The 25,189-nt window shown below is 43.1% G+C and overlaps 2 protein-coding genes across 2 annotated transcripts in view; one reads left to right on the forward strand and one right to left on the reverse strand.

Annotated features, from left to right (window-relative positions):
- Window positions 1–23,210, reverse strand: SUN3 (Sad1 and UNC84 domain containing 3; the record flags this gene model as incomplete). The annotated part of the gene is made up of 13 exons (XM_080701160.1): window positions 1–120; window positions 1,532–1,624; window positions 3,970–4,137; window positions 5,171–5,286; window positions 6,469–6,553; window positions 7,609–7,780; window positions 9,123–9,163; window positions 11,615–11,718; window positions 14,233–14,306; window positions 15,819–15,985; window positions 22,800–22,871; window positions 22,918–23,083; window positions 23,149–23,210. The coding sequence occupies 13 exons, from the start codon at window positions 23,208–23,210 to the stop codon at window positions 1–3; spliced, it is 1,440 nt and encodes a 479-aa protein (XP_080557286.1).
- LOC308266746 (uncharacterized protein C7orf57) overlaps window positions 23,209–25,189 on the forward strand; it is a gene marked incomplete at both ends in the record, with an annotated part of 25,087 nt that continues 23,106 nt past the window's right edge. Inside the window, one exon of the mRNA XM_080701161.1 lies at window positions 23,209–23,263. Coding sequence (XP_080557287.1) covers window positions 23,209–23,263 — 55 coding nt within the window. The remainder of the gene's footprint in view (window positions 23,264–25,189) is intronic.

Raw genomic sequence — 25,189 nt, forward strand, 5'->3', positions numbered from 1 at the left:
TTAGTTGTGGTCACTGGGGATGCCGTGGACCCTGAACCTGTACAAACAAGTATACGTTGGGTGTCCCCAGTTGCTAAGGATTTTAAGAGTCACACATAATAAAGATTCTGCAACTTCATGCTGAAAACAAGAAAAGAAAAAGAATTAATGCCTTATAAAGAAATTCATCACAAAGAATCCCAGTGAATTCTGATGGAAAATGAAGACTTACTTCATTTTCCTCGCTAACACAAGTATTTTCAAATCCCAATCTAATGGGTGAGGAAATGAGATCCGGGAAGGCAGGAGCTCAGAAACAGACCCGCCTTGTGGGAGAAAGGTCGAGTGGTGGTCTACATGTCCAGGGCCTCCTCACACTCCTTGCTGACTGTGCCAGGGAGTGAGCTCAGAGCAAGGGTTTGTTGTAGGAAAGACACGTCTATGATGCCACCATGAGAGTGAATCTATGCGCTCTAATGCTCATAGATTACATGAATATGTAATAAAATGAAGTTCTACATATATGTTCATGTCTAATGCAGGCATTACTTCCTGTCTGAGAAGGATTAATATGAGGACTCCCTGACACTCAAATCTCTGGAGACTCAAGTCCAGTCTATAAAATGCATGATATTTGTATATAACCTACGCACATCCTCCCGTGTCAGCTATTTATTCCACCTAATACGATGTAAATGCTGTGTAAATAGTTGTTATATTATACTATTTAGGGTATAATGAAAGAAAAAAGTCTGTAGATGTTCAGTACAGATGCAATTATTTTTCAAATGGGTTAGATCTGCAGTTGGTTGCATCCATGAATACAAGCCCCAAGGCTATTATGGGCAGGCTCTATATTAATTTTTGGCTTAGTTGTTCTCACCATTAATCATGAGGTATCATAAAAATTTACTTTTCTTTAGTATGGGATGCCATCTACATCTCTTCAGTTATTTGCTGTGTCCAATGAAAGTATATTGCCTACACATTCGTGAGTTTCAGGGGTATATTAGTTAATTGTTGGCATTTATTCCCCATTGTGTTAGAAAGAGAAGTGTTACTTTTATGATCTGGTACTAGATATTCCCTCTTCCTCTGATTTCCTCTCTGCCTTTCCCTACATCATATTGCATAGTAATCCCAGTGACTTTACTCAAGGAAGATGAGATAATGACTGTAAACGCAATAGTACCAAGGAAACAGTTAAGAAAAGGACCTGGTGGCTGGGGATGGAGTTCAGTGGTAGAGCATTTGATTAGCATACCTGCGACTCTTAGTTCCATCACCAGTGCCACAAAAGGGGTGGGAGAGAGAGAAAGAGAGAGGGGGGAGGGAGAATGTGTGTGTATGTAGCAGATGAGGGAAGAGTTTCTTTTGCTTTTTGCAATTGTCCATCTATTGCATGAACATTCATCCAACTGCTCAAGCTAAGAAGAGGCTTCCTTGGCTCGTGATCTCATCACAATTGTTCTCTCATCCTTTTGCATCCATCATCTCAGTAAATCCCTCCTGGTGATGGAGCCAATCATATAATCCACAAAGCACACTTTACCTGGAGTTCAAATGTCTGAACCGTGTTTTCTGTCTTGTTATATATAAATTGACCCAGGAAAATTTCTTCTCCTTCACATTTTTTTCCCATGCCCTACAAAGAAACCAACAGATAGAGGAGTTGTGATGAGCAGGTGCTCAGTTAAAATAAATGGCTGTGGTTGTTCAAGTGTCAACAATTTACCAGACATTGTAGATGTCTACCAGGACAGGGTGCTGTGGTCAGGGAACACTCACCTGCACACTGAAAGGGCCTTGACTGGGAGGGGTGAATAAGTCCAGAGGTGATCACAGGGCTGACTAGATAGATAGATAGATAGAAGATAGATGAGAGATATGTTTATGTGAGAAAGAGAGAAGCCTAAGAGAAGATACTGCAACCGTGAAAGAAAAAGTTAACCTCTAAAGAAAGGGAACATTTTAAGAAACCAAAGTCTTAGCAAGTATAATCATGACAGAAAAAATTAAAAATTCAACATAGGGGTTAAGACACAAATGGATAAAAATATTTCAGAGGTGGAGAGAGAGAGAGAGAGAGAGAGAGAGAGAGAGAGAGAGAGAGAGAGAGAAGAAAATAATTTCAGGATAAAGAAATGGTATTGTACAACCATCACCTCGCATCAGACCCACATAGCAATCACCAGCTTGAAGCAGGTCAGAGAGCTTCAGAAACAATATTCAAGAAGGAGGGAAGACAAATTATCTGACATGAATTGAATAATGGGAGAATATTTACACCTTTGATGAAGAGGTTGAGAATGTTATAGTAATAGAAATATAGCCGGGTGATATGATAGCAAATTAAAAAATGAGATAAAAATACGACATATAAAAAATTATGCAAAAAATGAGCCGGGTGTAGTGGTACATGCTTGTAATCCCTGTGCTTGGGAGGTGGAGACAGGAGGATGGTGCAGGTTTGAAGCCAGCCTCGCTGGCTTAGGAGACCCTGTTTCAAATTAAAAAAATATATATAGCTGGGAGTGTAGCCTGGAGGTAGAAGGGTTTCCAGGAACCCCAGTACCACCAAAAAAATTATGCAAAAAGTAAAGATAATATTTAAGAATACTTTATGGCTCAACTAAGAAAAGTATAGCTCACATGGTCACCATGAAAGCATTAAATATTGATTAAAACAAAAAGTAAGACGTACAACTTAGCAGTCAGTGCCTCAAACATTAAACATATAGTCACCATGTGATCAATTATTCCAATCTTGGGTGTATATACTCCAGAGAAATGAAAACCAACTTCCACACACAAACTTTCACACAACTATTCATAGTAGCATTATTCATAACAGCCAAAATATCCTAGAAATAACTCAAATATCTGTCAAATTATAAATAAATAAAATGTGGTCTAGTGGTACAACAAAATAATATCCAGCAATTAGAAAGAAATCAAATATGGGCACATGCTACAACATGAATAAACCTTGAACACATCCTAAATAAAAAAGTTGGAGCTGGGCGTGGTGGCACAAGCTTGTAACCCCAACATTTGGGAGGCCGAGACAGGAGGATCGCGGTTCGTGGCCAGCCTCAGGTACTTAGGCCCTTTGCAACTCAGTGAGAGCCCGTTTCAAAAGAAAGAATAAAAAATAAGGCTGGGGGTATAGCTCGGAGGTAGAATGCCCCTGGGTTCAATCCCCAGTTCTGCAAAAAAAAAAAAAAGTTGTTTACTAATGGCCACACATGATATGATTTTCATTTATAAAAAATGTCCAGAATAGGTAAATTTATGAAAACACAGTAGGTTAGTGGTTGCCAGGGCTGAGGCTGAGATGGAGGAGTAAAGATGGACAGCCATGGTCTGTGAAGTTTCATTTTGGGGTAATAAAACTGTTTTGAAGTTGTGGCAATAGATACACAACTCTAGATATTCTCACAGCCCTGAAGTGCGTCCTTCAAGCAGGGGAATTAAATGTTATGTGAATTATGTTTCCATGAACCTGTTTTCTAAGTAAGACATCAAGATATTGGGAGGATGGGGAAGCCATGAAAAAGAGCAAATATTTATTTTCCACTTCCGTTCAGAAAGAAACTGAACTAAAAAAAAAAAAAAAACAAGAAATAACAGAACAGCAAATATTGAGACAAGGACGCAAATAAACAGCTAAAATCATTGCAAGTTGAAGCATCAGGATGAGGGGAATTGGGAGGAGGGAGAAATGGGGCAATGGATTGTCAACTTTATGAAATTATGTAGCTTTGCAGTTGTACATGGCTAACTTCGGGGAAAGTAAAAGATAAAATAAAACTAAGCAATGGAAAACCCTTTGGTCCAATCCCTCCCTTTGAGAAAAGTGAGGCAGGTGCCCAAGAAGTAAGTGATTCAATTAGTTGCACAATGAAGATGTGAATCCAGTTCCTAATTCCTAGCCAACCACTTTCTATCACAACCCACTTTGAATGACAGATTTAAACAGCTTCTCACATAGACTGAAAACTCCTTGGGTGCACTGGAGATGTTTCCCGAGGGTGACACTTTCTCTGAGATGTGCTCCATGGTGACAGCCGTTGGTATGATCTTCCTGGCAAGCTTGATCAGGGTATGACCCTGGGAACCCGGAAAGGCCCAGCACTTTCCAGGGTAGACATCTGGCTGGAAAGAAAATGCTGAATGTATCTCTTCTCTGGGTATGTAAACCCACCCTTACAATACAGGTCATCTGATCACGATGGGTTAGGCAGGTCTCTCTTAAGTCTCTAGTGTAAAGGCATTGATCAGGACCAGAGGCTTTTAGCTTATAACCATGTCAAATTGTGTTGCTCTCGTAGACTGTGAGGTGATTAAAAGGAAGTTAGAAGATACGAGTGGTGGTGCGGAGGGTGTTGCTAAAGACAGCGATGGGGGGATAACATCAGCAGTGGACGTGATGAGGTGCAGGTGATCGTAATGACAGGGATGACTGAGGCAATTCTGGTGGGATGATGGCTTTAGGATAGTTGTGCTGGTAATAATAGCGTTAGTAGTAATAAGGATAGTGCTTCTGGTGGTGTTGGATCAGGGATGATATGGGGACAGTGATGTTGGTCTTGTTAATAATGAAGAAACATGAGGTCTATGACTTTCTAGATCTATTCTGGTATAAGATCATGGGTTTGTCCCTGAAGGAACTTCCAGATTTGAAACCAACTTTACATGTGTCGGTCATGGTTAGGAAGCGCCCTGCTGTTGACAGTGACTGCCTTTGGAGTTGATGTGAAAGGCTCTGTGGGAATCGTATTTGGAAATTTCTTTAGCCATCATTGGATGCAAGAACATGTGGCTCAAGTAATATTTGCCAAGATGCTGGATTTAGAGGACAAGCACTTTTGATAAATGTCTGTTGAATGACTGAAGTTTTTCATGGAAAAAAGATAGCAGAATCAACTTAAAGATATGGAATGAAAATGCTCTACTTGAGAAATAACCTCATTTACTGATTTTTAAATAATAAATAATAAATCACCATTTAATGACTATAAAACAAGAAGTAATTCATACATTGTAATTACTGCTATAAATTTAAAGAGGTTTCAGATCTGTAACAAGTTTGCATACTCTTGTATTGTCCCCTTTTTTCAACATTAATAATTTAATAATAAATTATAACAAAGTCCTAAAGTAGATACTGTTCTTATTTCACTATTACCTGAAGAATAATATCTGGAGGCATCTCGTAATTTAGGAACCCTATCCCATGCCAGTACAGTTTTGCCTTATTATTTTTGTAACTTTCCGAGGTCCCAGTTTCAATAATAGAGGCTCCTAAAATTATAAAACAAATTTTAAAATAAAAAAATTACACATACCATTCAAAATATTCACTTGGATTTTAATGACATTCTCGGAAAACTCTTGCTGGGAAGATGATCAAATAGGTACAATTCATATTCAAGGAAAAGGATGACATTTCTCAGTACCACTGAAAATCTGTCATTTGGAGAAAGTCGAGTTTGCTCTGTGTAGGTCCACAGAATTTTTTATTTTTCAGTTTTTGCGGATTTATTTGAGCACGCATACGCACACAAAACAGGCGTGGGAGCCAATTGTGCCTCTCCTTCTCAGAGCAGCCTGGAGTTGGGGTGGGTGACTCTTGTGGCCATCAGGGTCAATCTCTCTATGGTGGCTTTGCGATTCTTGGAGGAGGCATGGGGTGCAGTCTCAGCACAGACTTGTCGCCCATCAGGAGCGCTTTGGGCTCCTGGTCGTTGTGGACCAGAAATTTCCCAAAGCCCCTGGGTCCCCTTGTTGCCCCATAGACTCTTCTAGGCAGGGCATTACAGAGATTGTCAAAGTTAGTAATTCATAGCCTCAGCTCCTAACAATTAATTTTGTTAATCCACTTATTTATTTTTTTGGCACTGAGGATTGAATCCAAGGATATTCTACATCTGAGCTATACCCCAGCCCTATTTATTTATTCACTGATATATTTATGTTTTGAAGCCAAGTCTCGCAAGGTTGCTGAGAGCCTCCCTCAAGTCTGTGATCCTCCTCAGTAATAAGATTGCAGGTGTTGCCACCACGTCCAGTTCTATGAATTAATTTTCATTAAAAGATATTAAGAGAGAACACTACTTTGCAATTTAAGGGCTATTAAACAGAAACCACTAGTAACACGTTTAGATTTATTATTGTGTATAAGTCACTTTATGAAATGTCGTGTTTGCTATGCTTACGCCATCTCACTGTGGCACCTGGGCTTTCTCAGTCATCCTTTAGTTGCCTGCTAACAAAGTTGCAGTTTTTTGTCCTCTAAGACTTGCATTCAGAAAACATCGACAGTGATCATTTCTAATCTCTGCTTTATCATCTAGACCGATCAGTTTTGCCCCCATTCAAGTTGCCCTATAGATAAATGTCACCTACTAAAGAAGTCTGAAAAATGAAGAGCCTCTTGAAGGGTTCCTTGTGTTACAATCATCTCTTTACTTTTTCTATACTCACCGGCTGACTTCAGCGCATAATCAGCCATCTGTACTTGGTCCCCTCTCAACTTTTTAAGTACATAATGTACCAAGTTGGACATTTCCTGTAAAAATTGTAAGAGCAGTGTTCTGTTAACAGTCTCTACCAACTGCTTGAATGTTGACCTTTCCCTTTATTGACTCGGACTTCAGTACCCTAATCTGCAAAGTAACAGCAGTTTGAACAGCTCCCAGGCTGCTCTCTGAGTGGGGCAAGGGACGTGGGTTTGGAATGTCACCTTCACAGCTTCATGGGAGTGGCCTCTTTCAGTCATATGAAGTGACCGAAGATAACATACATTCAGCGTCTTTGGCCTTAGGGCAGGTTGTCCCCGGTCTGAAGCCCTGACCATGCACCATGGTGCTCTCCCCATAGGGTGTGAGGTGTGTGACCTGTTGTGTCCCCCTCTCATTGGCATCCTATGCTCAGCAATAAAGACTTGAACATTTGGGAAACATGAATTTTACAAAGAAGAGACACTGTTTGCAGTCGAAGTTTCTGCTCCATCTGAAGGGCACCCTCATTCTAAAAGCAAGCGTCCCAAGCACGACAGCTTGAGTTCTCACTGATGAGCTCTCACACTGTCTCATGACAAGGACGAAATGAGCCCAGGAGACAGCAGAAGGCTAGTGTCAGCTCTCTGGACATTTCAGAATGCAGCCATTGAAGAAGGGAAGGATAGCAGTGCTGGTGCCCCTGGAAGAGATGCAATGCCAGGATCACTGGATTCTGTCAATTGGGGACCTAACCATGGTGCTGCGTATACCAAAGGCAGAGCTGCGAGGGTGGGAGGCAAGTCCCTTGCCATCGATGTGTTTGTGTACAGACACATTCAAAGACTGCCATTCACAACAACCTTTAGCTTTTGTTTGTTACTGGAATGTGGAACAGAATCGGTGATGTATTTCGGAGCAAGTAAATCGTGCCACAGGAGAGTGTCCTCTCTGTGACACCGTACTGATGAAAGAGGGGTTGCCAGGGTGAGAGCTCCAGTTAAAGAAAGCCAACACTGGGAAAAGTGTCAGCTAGGACTCAAGCCAAATGCAGTGGGTGCCCAGTTCTCCGTGTTCTCCAGGGAAATGCTCTGATATCTAGCACCACCTTCCCAGCCCATCTTGCCTCATCCAGCACCTCTGTGCTGTCCTGGTCCTGGGCAGTGTCCCCCAGGGCGCTCCAGCTGTAGTTGTGGGTACCATCCTGGATGTCTCTAAGTAATGCCTTCAGAACATTTATTTGTTCGATTAAAAATAGAATTTCACGAAAATTGTTTTCCAAAGTCTGGCTCTCCTTCCTGTATGTGGAGAAGCACAAGATGCAGGGGTGAGCTGTAACATCCATATCAAGTGCAGGGTGACATGGTGGGAGAAAGGCAATCTCAAGGGAGGGCAGAGCAGGGAAGGCACCTTGCCCGAGGTTCTGCCCTTCACTGTAAGCAGAGGAGCTGGAGACACCTTTGGGGTAGTTTTTAGTCTGTGACCTCGAGTTCGGTAGAAGTGCCTTGGACAGGGGTGGCTGAAGACTGGGGGCAGGGGGTGGCTACAGGAACTAGCCAGGAGGCAGCTATCTTTTGGTGGTTTTGCAAGTGAGATGTGCACAACTTTTTGCTTCTAAAAATGCATTCTGGTGCTACTTTTTCAGCTTGAAAATTACTCAGAGACAAACTAAGAAACTGTCAAGTGAGCAGAAATTTTTTATAGTGGTAAAAATATAAGCAGTGCTTGTCTAGTGTTTTTCCCAATGTATACAATACATGTTAAAAATTAGGAAAATTCATACATTTCAAAGTAATAAACACTATTAAAATTTGGTTTCTAATAAGATTTTTCTATGCAAAAGTCAATAGCAAAATAGAGATCATATTTGTTATTGTGTGCCGCCACCCACGCTCAAATCACCAAGATATTTTAGAATTATCTGAATGACTTCATAATTCTTCAGTGCATGGACAGGCTTAACCACGTGTACTTAACCACTGGCCCATATTTTTTAACCTAGGTTGTATTCCATTTTTTGACAATCATAAATATTATTGAATTCATAGCCAATGTATATTTCCTTAGGAAATGTTTCATAGAAGTAGAAATGTAGATGAGGTAAAGTAATTTCCTAAAGCAGTAAAGATACTATTGTTTGGGTTTAAAGGCACATGCTTACTACTAAGAAAAACTAGTAAGATGGATAAGGAGGCAAATTTCTCTCCTGGAAACTACTGTCTTTTGTGTTTGGTGACACTCAGCATTTTTCTGGAGCACCTCCAGATGGAAAGAAAGGGGAAGAGAAAAGAAAGGACTGGAGGGTTAAAAGTGGATTAGTCTGTGCACGTATTTCCCATTTGATTTAAATACTATGCTTAGTTTTATTCGAATTTATCAAGAAAGGAAACAGCCCGAGAAAAACTGTCCTCCCTGACTTAGGCATACATGTTCTAAAAAAAAAAAAAAACAAAAAAAAACTTTGCCTTTTTCTTTTTATGGTGGAGAAGAAGAGATTGCCAGGCAAAAATAGTCTTGACTTACAAGAGGAAGAAAGGCATACTGAAATGGGGAAAGGATTTTTACTTTCTAAATATGTAAAATCATTTCAGCATCTGGAAGCACAGCAGAGAGTGGCACCTAGCTGGACATTTTACTCACTTAAAGAGCTCCAGTTGTTCTTTAGGTATACGAAGTCTGGCCTGGGGGAAAAGAAGGAAAGAAAGAAAGAAAGGTAAGTCATTCTGAACTCTGTCTGATCCAGTAGAGTTATTGCTCTCTTAAAAACACACTTGGACTGGCTGGAACGCAGCCCCGTCCTTTGAGGGCCCACGGCTGCCTCAGTCTACTGTATTCTTAGGAAATGAGGAAAGAGAGAAACCTATGGAACGAAGAGGGCCCTTCAATGGGAGCTCCAGGATGGGGACACCCTTAGCTGAAAGTGCTGAACTGAGTTTAAGAGGGAAGGAGAGGAGAGAAGGGAAGGGGAAACCAGAGAGGAGGGAAGGAAGCAAGGTCCAGGTGATGCAGGGTAGAAGAAAGAAGGAGGTAGAAAGGAGACAGGAAGTAGACAGGAAAAAAAAAAAGTAAAATAGAACTTTAATATAAGATCCTGGTGCTGAAGTGCTTAAGCCTCTACTCCACAAGCCAGTTCTTTTTCCAGGAGGGGAAATCTGTAGATCCTAGAGTTAATTAAAAGAAACTACAATCGCCCTGTGCATTGATAAGAAGACAGGTATGGTATTTTTAGAAACCCATAATTTAGGGCACTCCAGCTTATCTGTCAATCAGCTAATCAGGACCCCAATCAGCCTGAGGACCTTAAGGTTGACCAGACCGCCAGACCACCAGGAAGCGCCTCGGGACTACCGGACTGAGATCATCCACCCTAAAGCTGACCAGACTACTGGACCACCAGAAACTGCCTCGGGAACTATTGGACTGAGAGCATCCTCACACACCTCCTAATCCCACCCCTCAGGAAATCCCCCTAAGAAGAGAGCCCTGGACTCCCCAGTATGCCTTCCTCATCTTGAGGTGGCCCGCATTCTCTCTTGAATGTGCATTTCTTCCCTGTCCCCAAATAAACCTCTGTCCATGTCTCCGACTGGCACATGCTGAAACTTTTTTCCATCACATGAGCCAAGGACCGTGCAATCCTGAGTTCCTGAGCCGAGAACTCCCCCCGACACAGCGTGCTGTGGAAGAGCCCAGAGAGCTCTGATGATGACTTCAGAGGGCCACAAAGAGCCCTTTAGGTTTTCCCTGCAAATGAGATGGGACCTCTCATTTCTTTTTTTCTTTTCTTTTTTTTTTTTTTTTGTGCTACTGAGGATTGAACTCAGGGGCATTCTACTTCTGAGCTACATCCCCACCCTTATTTTTATTATTTTCTTTGAAACAGTCTCACTAAGTTGCAGAGGGCCTCAATAAGTAGCTAAGGCTGGCAACGAACCTGCAATTCTCCTGTCTCAGCCTCCCAAGTACTGAGATTATAAGCTTGTTTCACCATGCCCCACTAGGGACCTCTCATTTTTAAACCAAAAAGGGGTGGGATTAACTAGCTTTAGATTATCAATGGCAATGAGAAAGACAGGAGTCATCCATGCAATGCTGACGAGGCTCCTGGTGGTGACTGAGCAGATGTGCCCTTGTCAAGAAGAGACTGGGAAGTTGTGCTTGGACTCACCATGAGGAAGGGCTGCGGTGCAGGCAAACTAAGGAGGCCAATGTTGGAGAGAGGCTCTGGCTGTCAGGGTCTGCACAACTTGGTCCTCCACCCAGCATGGGGAGTGGCCTAGCTACCACTCCATCCTGCTTAGAAGATTCCCAGGACAGCAGTACCCCTGGGCCCAGGAGCTCATCAGGCTGTGTCTACCAGACTCTCCCAGTCATGATGCCGACTGGGGGCTCACATTTCAGACACCCTAAGGTTATGGACCTGGGCCTCATAGATTCTCTGGACACGGGGAGAGAGCAGTGTCGTTAAGATTTGAGATGATTCTGGCTGTCATACTATGAACCTCTAGGGGAATTTTCTCACTGAAGTGTTGCTGGGACCGTGCTGTAAAATCGACTGCAGGTGACAAAATGCCCTGGGTGAGGAGCTTCTGGATGGACAGGGACCTGGAGGGTTTCCAAGGCCCTGCCTGCGGGAAGACAGCATGAAGTGTGTGTCCCATCATTCCAGTCCAAGGTCATTGAGTGGTCTGTCTCTTCTCCTATGGGGCAATAGTGACCTTAGCTCCCTCACTCTCTTTCTTCTAGGTTTTTTTTTTTTTTTTTTTTTGAGATCTGAGAATAGAATGGCTGGGGAGGTGTCCCCGGGTCAGGTTGGACCAGAAGGAAGTCATTTAAGCCAAATGAGATCTAACTAGCTTCAAGGTGCAGGGCAGTTCTATATGATCAGAGTGTCAGAAGTTTAGCAAAAGGATTTATTTGCTATTTTTCCTTGTGTTAGAATTCTCTTGGAGTGCCTATAGGTATCATAGGCGATGGAGAAATATTTGAACTTCTTACCATAAAACCACTTAAAAGAACTTCATTTCCTGTGTTATTTCTATTATATATTCTTGCACAAAACAGCTGGCCTTGCCTTGTAACATACTGAATTTTGAATGAGCTGCATTCAATAATAACTTAATAAAACATACCTGATAATTGTAAAGCCTTGATCCATATTCTGCAATTATGGCATATAATTGTCTAGGTTTCTGAGGAAACTCTGTTTCTTTAAGCCAATGATGATTTAGAAGGCCTGTCAAAGAAAAGACCACCTCTGATTAAAGAGTTTCTTTGGAGACGTTTATAAAGTGTTTTATATAGACTAGTACTAATTTCTCTAAGCATGAAGGAGAGGATAAATTTATAGATTAGTAGATGGTAGATAGATAGATCGATAGACAGACAGACAGACAGATAGATAGACACTTTTAAGAAAATGTTGGGTCCTGCTGCGCATGGTGGCTCATGCTTGTCATCCCAGCATTTAGGAGGCTGAGACAGGAGGATTGCCATTTGCGGACAGCCTCAGCTACTTAGTGAGGCCCTCTGCAACTCAGTGAGACCGTTTCAAAATAAAGAATAAAAAATAGGGCTGAGAGTATATCTCGGAGGTAGAATGTTCCTGGCTTTCATCCCCAGCACCACACACACACACACACACACACACACACACACACACACACACACACACACGTTAAGTCCTTGGGTTACAGCATAGAAAATGTAGACACTCAAAGAACTTGTCCTCCACAGAAACAACCAAACAGGAAAACACTAACAAGATGAACTATTTTGGTGGCACACACTTGTAATCTCAGTTCTTGGGAGGCTGAGACCAAGGATCTCAGGTTCAAGGACAGCCTCAACAACTTAGTGAGACTCCCTGGGACCCTGTTTCCAGATTAAAAAAAAAAAAAAGGCTGGGGGTGTGGCTTGGAGGTAGAATACTTCTGAGTGCAATCCTCAGTACCATTACAGAAAAACAAAAACAAAAAGAAAACAAAAAATAAAAACAACTCCCCCCATGAGACAGCATTAAATTAATCCATCTAGTAGTTCCTTCCCAGCAATTCCTCCTCCAGCACATACTCAGCAGAAGCACAAACAGGTATTCAAACATACTGCCCCTGCACAGGCCCCAAAGCAATGGGCCAACCAACCCATCAGGACCCAAAACAGTCATGCACCACCACACCCAGAAATAATTCTTAACTTTAAAGGAAATACTATGATTTTCGCGTGTGTGTCTGTCTGTCTGGTATTAGAGATTGAACCCAGGGGCGGTTTTATTTCCCAGCTATACCTCTAGCCCTTTTAATTTTTTTTTTTTTTAATTTTGAAGTAGGGTCTTGCTAAGTTGTTGAGAGCCTCATCAAGTTTTTGAGGCTGGCTTCAAACCTGCCCTGCTCCTGTCTCAGCCTCCCAAGTACTGGGATTAGAAGCGTGCACCAGCATGCCTAGCTTTTAAATTATAATTCTAAGTCAAAAAATGAACTTTTAAAATTTTCTATAAAGAAGCCGGTGTTACTTTTGCAATCAAAGGTAAATGGCAAAAACAAAACAAAAACTTTGAGAATGTGCAGCTCATTCTGAGAGTATCTGTAGCATTTATTGACAAATATGGGCCATTTCACTGAGAACTCTCTCGTCACACAGACATGTCTCATAAAAGAGTTTTAAGGATGGTTGGTCATAAGACTTACCGATGAGAAGTAAAATTGATGTAAACACTACACTTAGGGCGATCTTCCATGATTTAGTGAAACTAAAATGATAAAAACCATTTAGAAAGGAATTTAAATAAGGTAATTAACAAGGTAACCTATTACTATTAACCTGAAACTTGAACTTTAGCCCCTATACCAAAGTGCATAAATTTGCTCATTCTCATTCTTGCTTAGTCTAGGTTGATTCTGTGAGTTAATTTCTGGTTCATAATTTTTTTGGGTGGTATTGGGGATGGAACCCAGAAGCATTCTATTTCCAAGCTACACCCCAGCCCTATTTTTTATTCTTTATTTTCAAACTGGGTCTCACTGAGTTGCAAAGGGCCTCACTAAGTAGTTGAGGCTGGCTGCAAACCACGATCCTCCTATCTCAGCCTTCCAAATGCTGGGATTACAAGCGCGCGCCACCACGCCCGGCTGGTTGATTATCTTTGAAGTTGAAAACAATTGTTTTCAATATAGTCTGCACACACGTACTTTTATGTTGATTATTCACACACATAAACTGTGATCTGTTATTTGACCCTCATATTCTTTAAGTACATTTGTGAAAACAAAGGAATTCTGGGGGCCTCAAATGTAGAATGAGCTAAAAAGAAAAGCCAGCCTTGATTTTGTAGAAGTATTAAAGAATGATGACAAAAGTCATCTGACACAATTTTTAATTCATCCTAACCCTCATACCACTTTGTACTGAAGTGTATCATGTGCGCACTCACAAACACGTGCACAGATCATAACTGTACTGCAAGATTAACCTTCCCCAAATGAGCATATCCATGTGACCTCACCCAGGACTGGGAATGCAACCCCCGCTGTCAGTGCTGTGGAGTCCAACTTGTCTCCCTCAAGATTCATACACCGAAGCCCTGCCCACCATGGGACTGTATGTGGAAATAGCATCTTCAGCAGCTAATTAAGGTAAAAGGCGTTTATTAGAGTAGGCCCTAACCTGATAGGACTGGTGTCCTAATAAAAACAGACAGAGACCAGAAATTTTTGTCCCTGTGTCCACACACACCAAGGCCATGAGAGGATACAGGGAGAAGGTGGCTGCTGGATGTGAGAGGGGCTTCCTTCCTCCAAGATGAGAGTGGCTTCCAGTCGCCAGGACCTGAAAGCGACTTCGTCCTCATTATGTGAGAGCGGCTTCCGTACTCCATGATGTGACGTGGTGACACATGCTTGTAATCCCAGTATTTGGGAGGCTGAGACAGGAGGATCACAGTTTGCAGACAGCCTCAGCTACTTAGTGAGGCCCTTTGCAACTCAGTGAGACTCTGTTTCAAAAATAAAAACACTAGCCAGGTGTGGTGGCACACGCTTGTAATCCCAGTATTTGGGAGGCTGAGACAGGAGGATTGCAGTTTGAAGATTGCCTCAGCTCCTACTTACTGAGGCCCTTTGCACCTCATTGAAACCCTGTTTCAAAAAATAAAGAATAAAAAATAGGGCTGGGGGTGTAGCTCGGAGGTAGAATGTCCCTGGGTTCCATCCCCAGTACCAAAACACAAAAAACAACAAAAAAATTAAAACATTGGAGAAACTAGGTTGAGGTAGATTGTTAATATTTTTATGGCAACCAAATTTGACCGGAGAAGTCCTGGACCAGACTTCTGGGAGACGGGCTGGGCATGCTCAGAAGGTCAGTGGTCCCCCCTCTTCACCTCCTACTTTACTTGTTTGTTCTGAACTAGCCCAGCCCTGGGAGTTGAGGCATAGCTAAGATACAACCTTAGGTCTGGAAATGATGCAATTAATTTTTAGATATGAGTATTTAAGCTAAATTTTATTTCTTGAGAATTATGCTCAGTGGTCAGCAAACAGAGTGCTTATGTTAATGGTGTTTTTTTTAAGAGTTAGTTCTCCAAATGATGTACAAATTCATTCTGCCACCCGTCTGTTCTAGTCATCTTATAAGTTGGGCCTTATAAAACCACAGCCCCAACACAGCAGAGAGATCAGTTCCCCTGCCACAGAGCCTCTACGTAGCTGCTCTCCCTCCCACGAGCCCAGCATGCCCACCAGCCACCCAGGGTTGTGAGATGGTAGAAAGCAATGAAGAACAGAGTTTTCTCAACTCTCTTTCTTTCTTGAAACCCTCCCTTCCTTTAAATATAATTGGTGCTCTAAGGAGTCGTAGTAGATCCACTGTCCAAAGAAAGCTATTCACAGGTTCATTATGGCTCCTCCTGAAGGGCTGAAATAAATACTAGTGATCACATCACCATAGGTACCAAAGACTAGCCCTTTCTCTTTTTCTCTCCAAGTTCGGCTGCTGGGCTCTGCTTTGCAAACTCCTGTGCCTTCGCAAAGTCTGTGGGGTTCTGCCATTTAATAAGCATGCTTTATTACTGACTATAATTTTTTTTGCAGGTCTGGGGATGGAACCCAAGGGCATTCGACCTCTGAGCTACACCCCCTGACCTATTTTTTTATTCTTTTATTTTGAAACAGGGTATAACTAAGTTGTGGAGGGTCTCACTAAGCAGGTGAGGCTGTCTGCGAATCGTGATCCTCCGGTCCCAGGCTCCCGAATGCTGGGATTACAAGCGTGCGCCACCACGTCCATCTTGACTATGATTTTTGAAAGCTTTTCTTCTTGTACTGGTGACTCTGTACCTACCTTTCAGTTTCTACTGCCAGTTTTGCTTCTGTACAGGCACCCGTTATTTCAGCTTGTTCTGCTTTTGTCTTCTCCCTGGGCAGCACATTTGGCTCATCCAGGAGCCCAGGGCTTCCCTGCTGTCTTGCCAGGTGCGCTACGCTATGCGCTTCCTGGAAGAGACTTAGCTATTAGGCAAATGCGCATCCACTGTCAAGCGCCCGGTCCCTTCCCGTGTGGAGGGTAATAAATGCTACTTCTGCATCTAGAACCCTGTGCGCAGCATTAAACTGGCAGGGCTTGCCTTTGCTGAAAGAGGGATCACTATGGGCTTCAAATGACTGCTGCTGAAGATTACTTTTTAAAACAGAGTGGATTTCTTTCATAGGCCTTGTCTCCAGTCCTCTGTAAATAATCTAAAGACCGCTAATGCTAGGTGGGTAGTATGTGTTTGTAATCCCAGTCCCTGGGAGGCTGTGACAGGAGGATCTCAAGCTCAAGACCGCCCTCAGCAACTTATCAAGACCTTTAGTAACGTAGCAAGACCTTGTTTCAACTAAAAAAATGAAAAAGGAGGGTTGGAGGTGTAGCTTGGAGTTAGAATGCCCTTGGGCTCAGTCCCCCGGGCCTCCCCCCCCAAAAAAAAATTAAAGACCACTGACACAGAAAAGAGCCACTATGCCATGGGGGGGTATTGATGGAAATAACTCTTCAGAGAAACCCCTTGGGATATGGTTTCCTCTAAACAGAGGGAAACATTTGCTGGGCTATTTTTCTGGCTAATGGCACGCACGGTATTTACATTCTGAGAATTCGCCTACCTGTTTGCTCCAGGGTTTTCTTGCTCTGAGAGCAAAGCATTAATACTCGCACTACTGCCAGGTTCTTCAGAATGACCTTGGAAAAGTCGCCTGCCCCGTCTTGGCTTTGGTCTTCCACTCATTTCCCCCCAACGGAGTCTCGAAGAGCTCCGGGGATGAAGGCTACCTTTGGTTTCCTCTTTCCTATTTTATAGAAACCACAAAGCTCTACATAATGGTTTTGGACTTAAGTCTTCCTACTTCACAAGACGTCTCTCCAGAGAGAAGTTTGAGAAGCTCAGTGACTCTTTTATTACATCACAATCTGTGACGCCTCATAATGGCAGACAGGTCACCATGCCCTTCCAGGGCTAGACACACACCTACCTCTCAGCCCCCTTTCCTTACTGTAGCAGTTCTTAATCCCCCAACTTATAGAGCCCCAAGTGTTCCTGCTCTGCTCTAGCAATCTATAGGGATGTTTTGCTGTGTTTGCTTCAGTACTTTAATTTTTAAATATAAATAAATGTATGTAAATAGATACAAATATGCATATATGTATAAATATATATGTACAATGGAAGATTTTCAAAGATTCCTCAGTCTCGTCTCTCTTCCATCTTCCTACAGATAACTACGACCTGAATTTTAATAGACTCTATTCCCATGTATTTTGTATTGTTACTAAATATATATGTAGCCACAAATAACAGCTATCTTCATATTTTAAACTTGAATGATGCACTAGTCTATTTTCTTTTAATGTCATCTATCTTGAGGTCAGATAGTCCAGTTCACTCATTTTATCTGCTGCACAGCATTTTATTATATACTCATCTCCATCCATTTGCCCATTTCTATAGGTGTCTACTTAGGTTGTTCTGTCAGCAATACAAACGATGCCTCTTGCATGTTTTGATATACATCCAGATTTGATATGCTCCTGGATTTACATCTAGAAGCAGAATTATGGGATGGAAGGTTGAGTGGTTTGTGTGGGGCATATAGTTCTAGGTAATATTTTACTCTCAGTACTTAATGTCATCTTGCTTGGATCTGTTGTAAATTGTAAAGTGTTTGAAGTCAGGCCAGCAAGATGGCAGAATACGAGGTCTCTTGCCCGTGTTCCCTCACAGTAATAATACTTTCCTAGACGACATGGGGCATATGCCTTTGCAGGAACCTTCAGATCCAGGCAGGAAGCGTGAAGGCCATGGGATTGCTAGATGGTGGGGAGCCGTTCTAGAAGGAAGACCCATGCCTGGGTGGCAAGACCACTGGCCATGGCCCCAGCTGAAGACCCAGAAATGGCCCTTCCCTTGTGGGCTTGGCTAAGCTCTTTGGTGCTATCACCAGCACCATCCACCTATACCTACGGTTACAAGCTTGCTGATCTCTGTCTTAAATGTAAACATCAAAGTGGCCTGTGAACTTGCATAGCTCCCCATGGCCATAGTTTGGAAGTAGGTGACCACACAGAGGCCACGTGGGAGACATCCACACACCCAGCCAAGGTAGTCACTCCAGAGACACAAGAGCAGAACCTGAGGCGTCTGTGCAGCCCCAGTCTCTACCCCCGGCCTCAATGTGCAAGCTTGAGAGACACATTCATCTATGTCATCAGAGGCAGGCCACTGGGATGGGTCCCACAGAAGATACTGACACAAGCCTGCAGCTCTGTCCAGCCCTCTCAGCTGAGGTTTGAGGGAAGTTACACCCCCTTAGGAACTTTCTGGAAGACTCACCCACCTGCACACTCGTGGGCAGAGCTTGGCCCCAGCTGTGCGCTCTGAAGGAGTGCTGTGACTTGATTTCAGGGGCAGGCATGGTTCAGAGGCAATTTTGTCCCTCCCTGTTCAGTGACTCACCATCATCTTTCCTAGGTGTACAACAGGTGGACATCACCTCTATCTGTGCACCTGACAGGAGGTAAAGACTGGAAAAGGTCCTTGCTATTTCAAGGGTACACTTAATCAAAATCTACATGTGTGAGAATCAGGCAAGCAAGACACAATCAGAGAAAACTAACCACTCTCCAGTAAAAGACCCCAAATAAATTGAGATTTACAAACTGCCTGATGGAAAATTCAAAACAATAACTTTAAAGAAATTCAGTGGGGGACTTCCGGGAAGTTGGCGACGGAGAAAAGCAGGGCTTACGAGCCCCGCTAACAACCAATCTCTAGTACCACAAAATCAGCGCCTTTCATAGCCAGAAAACACCATCAGCAGAGGAACAAAAAATGTAATTACAAGGGACAGAGAAAAAGAGGGCTGGAAAAATGAGACACCAGAAAGAAACCAGACCGCAGTGCTGCAGCCAGAGCCGCAGCGCGAAGCGGCAGGTGCCATTTTCCCTAGCAGTACCAGGCTCCAGAGAGGAGGGAAACTCATAACGGAGCTCAGAACCAGAGAAGAGATAAGCTGGCCTCACGCCCGAGGATGTGGCAGCAGCGCCTTACTGACGGTGGCAGCGGCGAGCTCACTGGACAGCACCAGACCAATGCACTCAACAGCTCACCAGGCTCCAGAGAGGAGCGGTGGACAGCAAGCCGAGGTGAGCCGCTGCGGATCAGCTGGGAGGAATTTGGCAGATTTCTCTGAGCAGGGAGCATCTAAAGCTCCTAGAGGCAGGGACTCAGAGCGGAGCTCAAAAACAGAAAAGAAATACACCAGCCTCACGGCCGAGGGCATGGCAGTAGCGCCATATTACCACCAGCAGCAGCAGCAGTGAATTCACCGAGTCCACTAAAGCTCCATCTGCACACTCAACAACAGTGAGTCAAATTGCGGCCCCTAGAGGAGAAATCCCAGTACTGTACTCCCAGGGACTTGACCCAGTGAGGGAGTGACGGTGGCAGAGATATCACACCATAGGAGAATGCCCAACCTGGCACCCCCCCATGGTCTAAAGCAGCCTCAATTGACTCCCAGGGTCTGAGACTCTGCGATACAACCCAGTAAAGGAGTAGTGGGGACCGAGATACCACAGACTCGAGAGCCAGAACACCTTAAGTGAAGTTGTAGTGACCCAAGGGAAGAACCCAGAGAAGGCACAAACTTCCTAAATCATGGGAAAGAGGAATAACAATGGAACAAAAAACGCCCACAACCTCACAACATCAGAACCTGATAAGACAGAAATTCAGAGATTTCTAGAAGATCAAATCAGGAAAATAACTGTAGAAATAATAGAGGTGTTTCAAAAAGAATTCAGAGAGAGCCAAAAAGAGATAAAGGATGCAATTAATGAAGTAAAGGCCTCAATTCAAAGTACAAACAACCGATTAGACCACATGGGGAATAGAATCTCGCTCTTAGAAGATGAGCATTCAAAAAACGAACACATAGTTTCTAATTTAGAAAAAAAAATCCGACAGCAGGAATCTGACATTGAAGAAATATGGGCCCATTTTAAGAGAGCTAACCTAAGAATAATTGGAATAGAGGAGGGAAAAGAAGGTGAAACCAAAGGGATCAACAATCTCTTCAAGGAAGTAATAGCAGAAAATTTTCCAAACATAGAGCAAGAGGTCGATAGACAGGTCCAGGAAACTTATAGAACTCCCTTTAGACAGGATCAGAGAGGAGGATCCCCACGCCACATAATTGTCAAAATGACCACTGTGGAAGCCAAGCAGAGAATCTTAAAGGCAACAAAAACAAAGGGCCAAGTGACATTCAGAGGCAAACCAATTAGAATCACTCCAGACTTCCCAAACCAAGTCATGAGAGCCAGAAGGGCTTGGAGTAACATATTCCAAACTCTGAAAGAAAACAACTTCCAGCCAAAAATTTCCTACCCAGCAAAACTTTCTATCAAATTAGATGGGGAAATAAGAAGCTTCCACAACAAACAGAAACTGAAGGAATTTATGTTTTCAAAACCAGCGCTAGAGAAAATACTCAAAGAGATTAACTACAAAGAAGAAATAGGTGACACACACCAGAACCAGAGAAACAAGATTTTCTATCCAACAGACAACTAAGATTGGTTATCTGTGGAGATTCATTATTTATGTTAGTCTTTTACCTATCTCTAAATTGTATTGTTTGCTTTTATTGTTGCTAATTTTTAGGATTTCTAGTTGGAATATTAATATACCTTCAGATATAGCATTTGGAAATATTTTATCCCATTCTATCAGTAACTTTTAACTCTGTTTACATTGTCTTTGGATATACAATATTTTTTATGTTTTAGGGAGTTTGTTTACCCTTTTGTTGCCTGTGCCATTGAAATCATATCCAAGAAATAACTGCCAATTTCAATGTTGTGAGGTTTTATGACCCAGATTTTCTTCTAAAATTTTATAGTTTTAAGATTTATATTTAGGTCTTTTATCTATTTTGAGCTAATATTTGTATATGGTGTTAGGTAAGGGTCCAATTTTATTCTTTTTCATGTAATTATTATTTTTCAACAATATTTAGTTAAAAGATTATTATTTCCTCCACCAAATGTTCGTGGAAACCTTGTCAAAAATAACTTGACAATATATGGAAGAATTTATCTCTAGGCTTTTATTTAACTCCAATGGTTTATATATCTGCCTTTATAACAGTACTACACTGTTTCAATTATTGTAGCTTTATATGGTTTGAAATCAGAAAATATACATCTTCTAGCTTTGTTCTTCTTTGAGATTGTTTTGGGTATTTAGAGTCCATATTCCATATGAGGATAGATTTTTTCTGAAAAATAAATAAATAAATAAATAAATAAATAAATGTATGATAGTTTCACCTAAAAAAAGAAAAAAAATATTCTCTGGTAAGAAAGAAAGCAAAAAGAAATATTGAAATGTTATCTTTAAGTCATCAAAAGCTTGGTATCAGACAAATGAAACTGTTATGTGAGATTATCATCGTTAATATTGGATAAATTGCTATAAAACTAGATGTCAACCACTAAGCCAAGCATGGGAAGGAGGGATGGGGAGGGAACGGGGTGGGGATCAGGTAGGGGCTAACTGGGTGATGTGTGCATGTATGTCTACAAAAGCATTTTCTTTATACCATTATGATGTATGAATACAGTGCACCAATAAAAAAAATTAAAAAAAGAAATTCAGTGGGATATAAGATAACTAAGCAAAATCAGGAAAAATAATATTCCCCAAAAATATGATGTAAAGAAGAACATTGACATGATAATTTTGTTCATTGATACACAGTGTCAAAAATGTCTATTTGCTGAGTTTTACCAAGTACATATTAGTGTTTTGTTTTGTTTTGTTTTGTTTTTTTGTACTGGGGTTCCTGGAAGCCCTTCTACCTCTGGGCTACACTACCAGACCTATTTTTACATTTTTATTTGGAAACAGGGTCTCCTAAGCCAGCGCGCGCGGCTGGCTTCGAACCTGCGCGATCCTCCTGTCTCTGCCTCCCAAGCGCAGGGATTACAAGCGTGCGCCACCACCCCCGGCTAGTTTTTTTTTTTTTTTTTTTTTTTTTAGGTACTGAGGATTGAACCCAGGGGCATTCTACCTCTGAGCTAACCTGCAGCCCTATTTTTTATTCTTTATTTTGAAACAGGGTTTCACTGAGTTGCAAAGGGCTTCACTAAGTAGCTGAGGCTGTCCATGAACCCGGATCCTCCTGTCTCAGCCTTCCAAGTACTGGGATTATAAGCGTGTACCACCGCTCCAGGCGTAGTCTTTCTTTTTTAATGCACCGAATAAACAAAAGATTTATGAACACATTCCTTTTACAATTAGATATCTTTATTAGGTGAGTAATACTCCCGTATATGCCACGCGAAATTATTTATCTACTGGCATTTTTTTTTCCTTGAGATGAGACAGTTACTTTTGGTTGGAAAACGTGGTGGATATTACTAGTTTTTTGGGCTGCTTTTCATAACCGGATTACCAGGGCTGATAGCTAGGTGCAGCAAAGAACAGGCCCCGCCCCGCCGAGTTACGCCCCGCCCTGGCCGCAAGAAGGCCCCGCCCCGTCTTCAGGCGGTTGACAGCCAGCGCCTAAGCTGTGAGCCGGACTTGATTGGTCTACTGCTCTCCAGCGGCTTTTCCGATTGGCTGCTAGCATTCTCGCCGCGCCCGCGGGTTGGCTGCCGGGCCGTTGCCGTGGCGACGAGCGCTGTTGTGGTTTCGCGCTGCGCTGAGAGTTTCAGGTTGGCCCCCGCCCACCCGCCCGCCGCGTCTGAACTTTAGTCTGGGGCGCTGCAGGCAGCACCCACCGAGAGCCTTGGCGAGCGGGTGAGCCCCACCGAGGGGCCGCTGTCACTGGGTCGGGGGAGCCCCTGGCAGACCTCGCAGGGGACCAGGTGGCGTCCCGCTTTCTGCCACCCCGATTACCTGTAGTACACTCAGTTTATGTGCCCGGTGTGCCGCATCGTCTGCGCGGTGTGCTCCAGCTGTGTGCCCGGCGTGCACAGGTCCCTGCTGCGTGTCCGTGTGCATGCGCTCTTGCGTGTAGCCCGCGTGGTTGTGCGGCACGGGTGGGGTCGTGAGGCAGCTCAGGCTTGCGGGAGGGAGGCGGGCGGACCAGCAGGGGCGCCGGCTCTGCAGCTCCGGGACCTGGCGCACCTGCACCTGAGAACCCGCTCCAAGCCCGTGTCTATCCCGCAGCGCTCGCCGCGCCCCGCCATGAGGAACACCAGCAAGGAGGTGCAGGGCGCCACGCACCGCTATGCTCCGTGCGGTGAGTGGGGGAGGCGGATGGCCGCGGGGGCGAGGGACAGAAGTTGGAGCGATGGGAACCCTTTGGAATTTTTTCTGTCGTCATTTAACCCTGTGATAACTCTCAAGCTGTTTTTCTGAGCTTTTTTTTTTTCTTTCCAGCTGCAGTAACCCCCCGTATCTCATTGACTCTCTAGACCCGAACCAAGTTAAATATTTTCCTCTTTAAGTGACTATGCGGGGCACGAGTATTCAGTGGAGGTTCATGGCTTCTTATGCACCAGGGATTGAAGTTGAGAAAGGAAGGAGGAAGTTTCACATTACTGTCTTCTTTTTATTTATTTCTTTTTCCTTTTTTTTTCTCTTCATTTTGAGTAGTGCTGGAGAAAAAGGCTAGAAGGAGGGTCCAGGTGCTGGGCAGAGAGGGACAGGTTGGAGTTGTTCCCATCCGTGCAGCTCTAAATGCAGGCTAGCCCATGATCGATCAGGCCCTGAGGGTGTGGGGGAGGACACAGCACAGGAGGCCTGGTTTTCTACTCCTACCCGGCTCGGGCCTTCTCTGTGACTTCTTCATGCTGTAGGTAGTGGTCTCATCACTGTGAACCACACTGATAGACACTACTGAGGGAGAGACTGTTTCGAGTACTTAATATACACCTACAAGTTTAACCTTAACTGCCCACTAACAACACATTTCGTCTGATCTGCACAAGAAGTGACATTCCTACCTGGGTCATTGCCTCGTTTTATAGACCAGGGAAACTGAGACTTGGAGTTTGGAGTAGTTGGCCCAAGACGCCACAGGTAACAAGTGGCTTCATAGCCTGTTCTTTTAATCCCTCTTCTCTGAGGCCAGGAAGCTGGAAAAGGGGACTGTGGCCTTGTGGCCCTGTGGGCCTGTGATTTATAAATACTGTCTGTGGCTTAGAGACCAGAACTGCTGGGCGATCTTTGCAAAGCCTCTGTTTTCTCATTGATAAAATAAGGGAAACAAAGTTTCTAATATGCAGCACAAGAGAAATCAGAGATGGCTCTAGAAAGACAGTCAATAGGATGGTAAGTGACCTGGTATCATACAGGTACTAACAGTGTTTGATAAGAGCCAAGAGATAACTGTCTCATGAACCCTCTGTCTGTGTAACCATCGGTTCTTACTGATTTGAGCCTTCCCTCCCTGAACTTCTCCTTTGCTCTCATTTATAAATAGATTAGAGTTCAGTGCCTGCCCAAGCATCCAGTAATGAGACGGTAGAAGGTGCACTGTTCTCTGTGGACTAATTAGTAATCAAAACACGGAGGGGGCGGGGAGCAAGACCCGAATGCCCTCTCTCTAAAAGAGGAAATCTTTAGCTGGGCATGGTGGTGCATGCCTGTAATTCCAATATCTGGGAATCTGATGCAAGAGTGTCACAGGTTTGAGAACAGCCTCAGCAAATCAGTGAGACTTTCAGTAACCTAGTGAGACCCTGTTTCAAAACAAAAAAAGGGCTGGGGATGTAGCCTGGAGGTAGAACACCCCTAGGTCCAATCTCTAGTAACATGCACACACACACACACACACACACACACACACACACATCTTTGAGTTGAATATGATCAAAGTATAAAGTTGCAAAACACTTATTCTTAATCCTTAAACTTATTCTCTGTGATTGTTTGTGTAATTCTTTAAACTTTCCCAATGTTCCTTTACTTTTCAAAACTTTTTAGTGTTGATTTAGCTAGTTAGTATCCTTTAGATACTTAAATAATTTCTCACATTAAACAGCTCTCATTTTTAGGTGGTGAACCCAGCTACAGTTCAAGCAGATATTGGATGCTTTAGTCTTAGAGGATGGCGACTTCTTGTTTGTATTGATGTGGAACTGAATTATTCAGTATTGTTTTCCTGTGTACTGACTGTATTAGTGAAAATTCTTTAGGTCAGGATATCAATTTTACTATATAA

The sequence above is a fragment of the Muscardinus avellanarius genome, assembly GCF_963383645.1.
Source record: "Muscardinus avellanarius genome assembly, chromosome: 9".
NCBI classification, from domain to species: Eukaryota; Metazoa; Chordata; class Mammalia; order Rodentia; family Gliridae; genus Muscardinus; species Muscardinus avellanarius.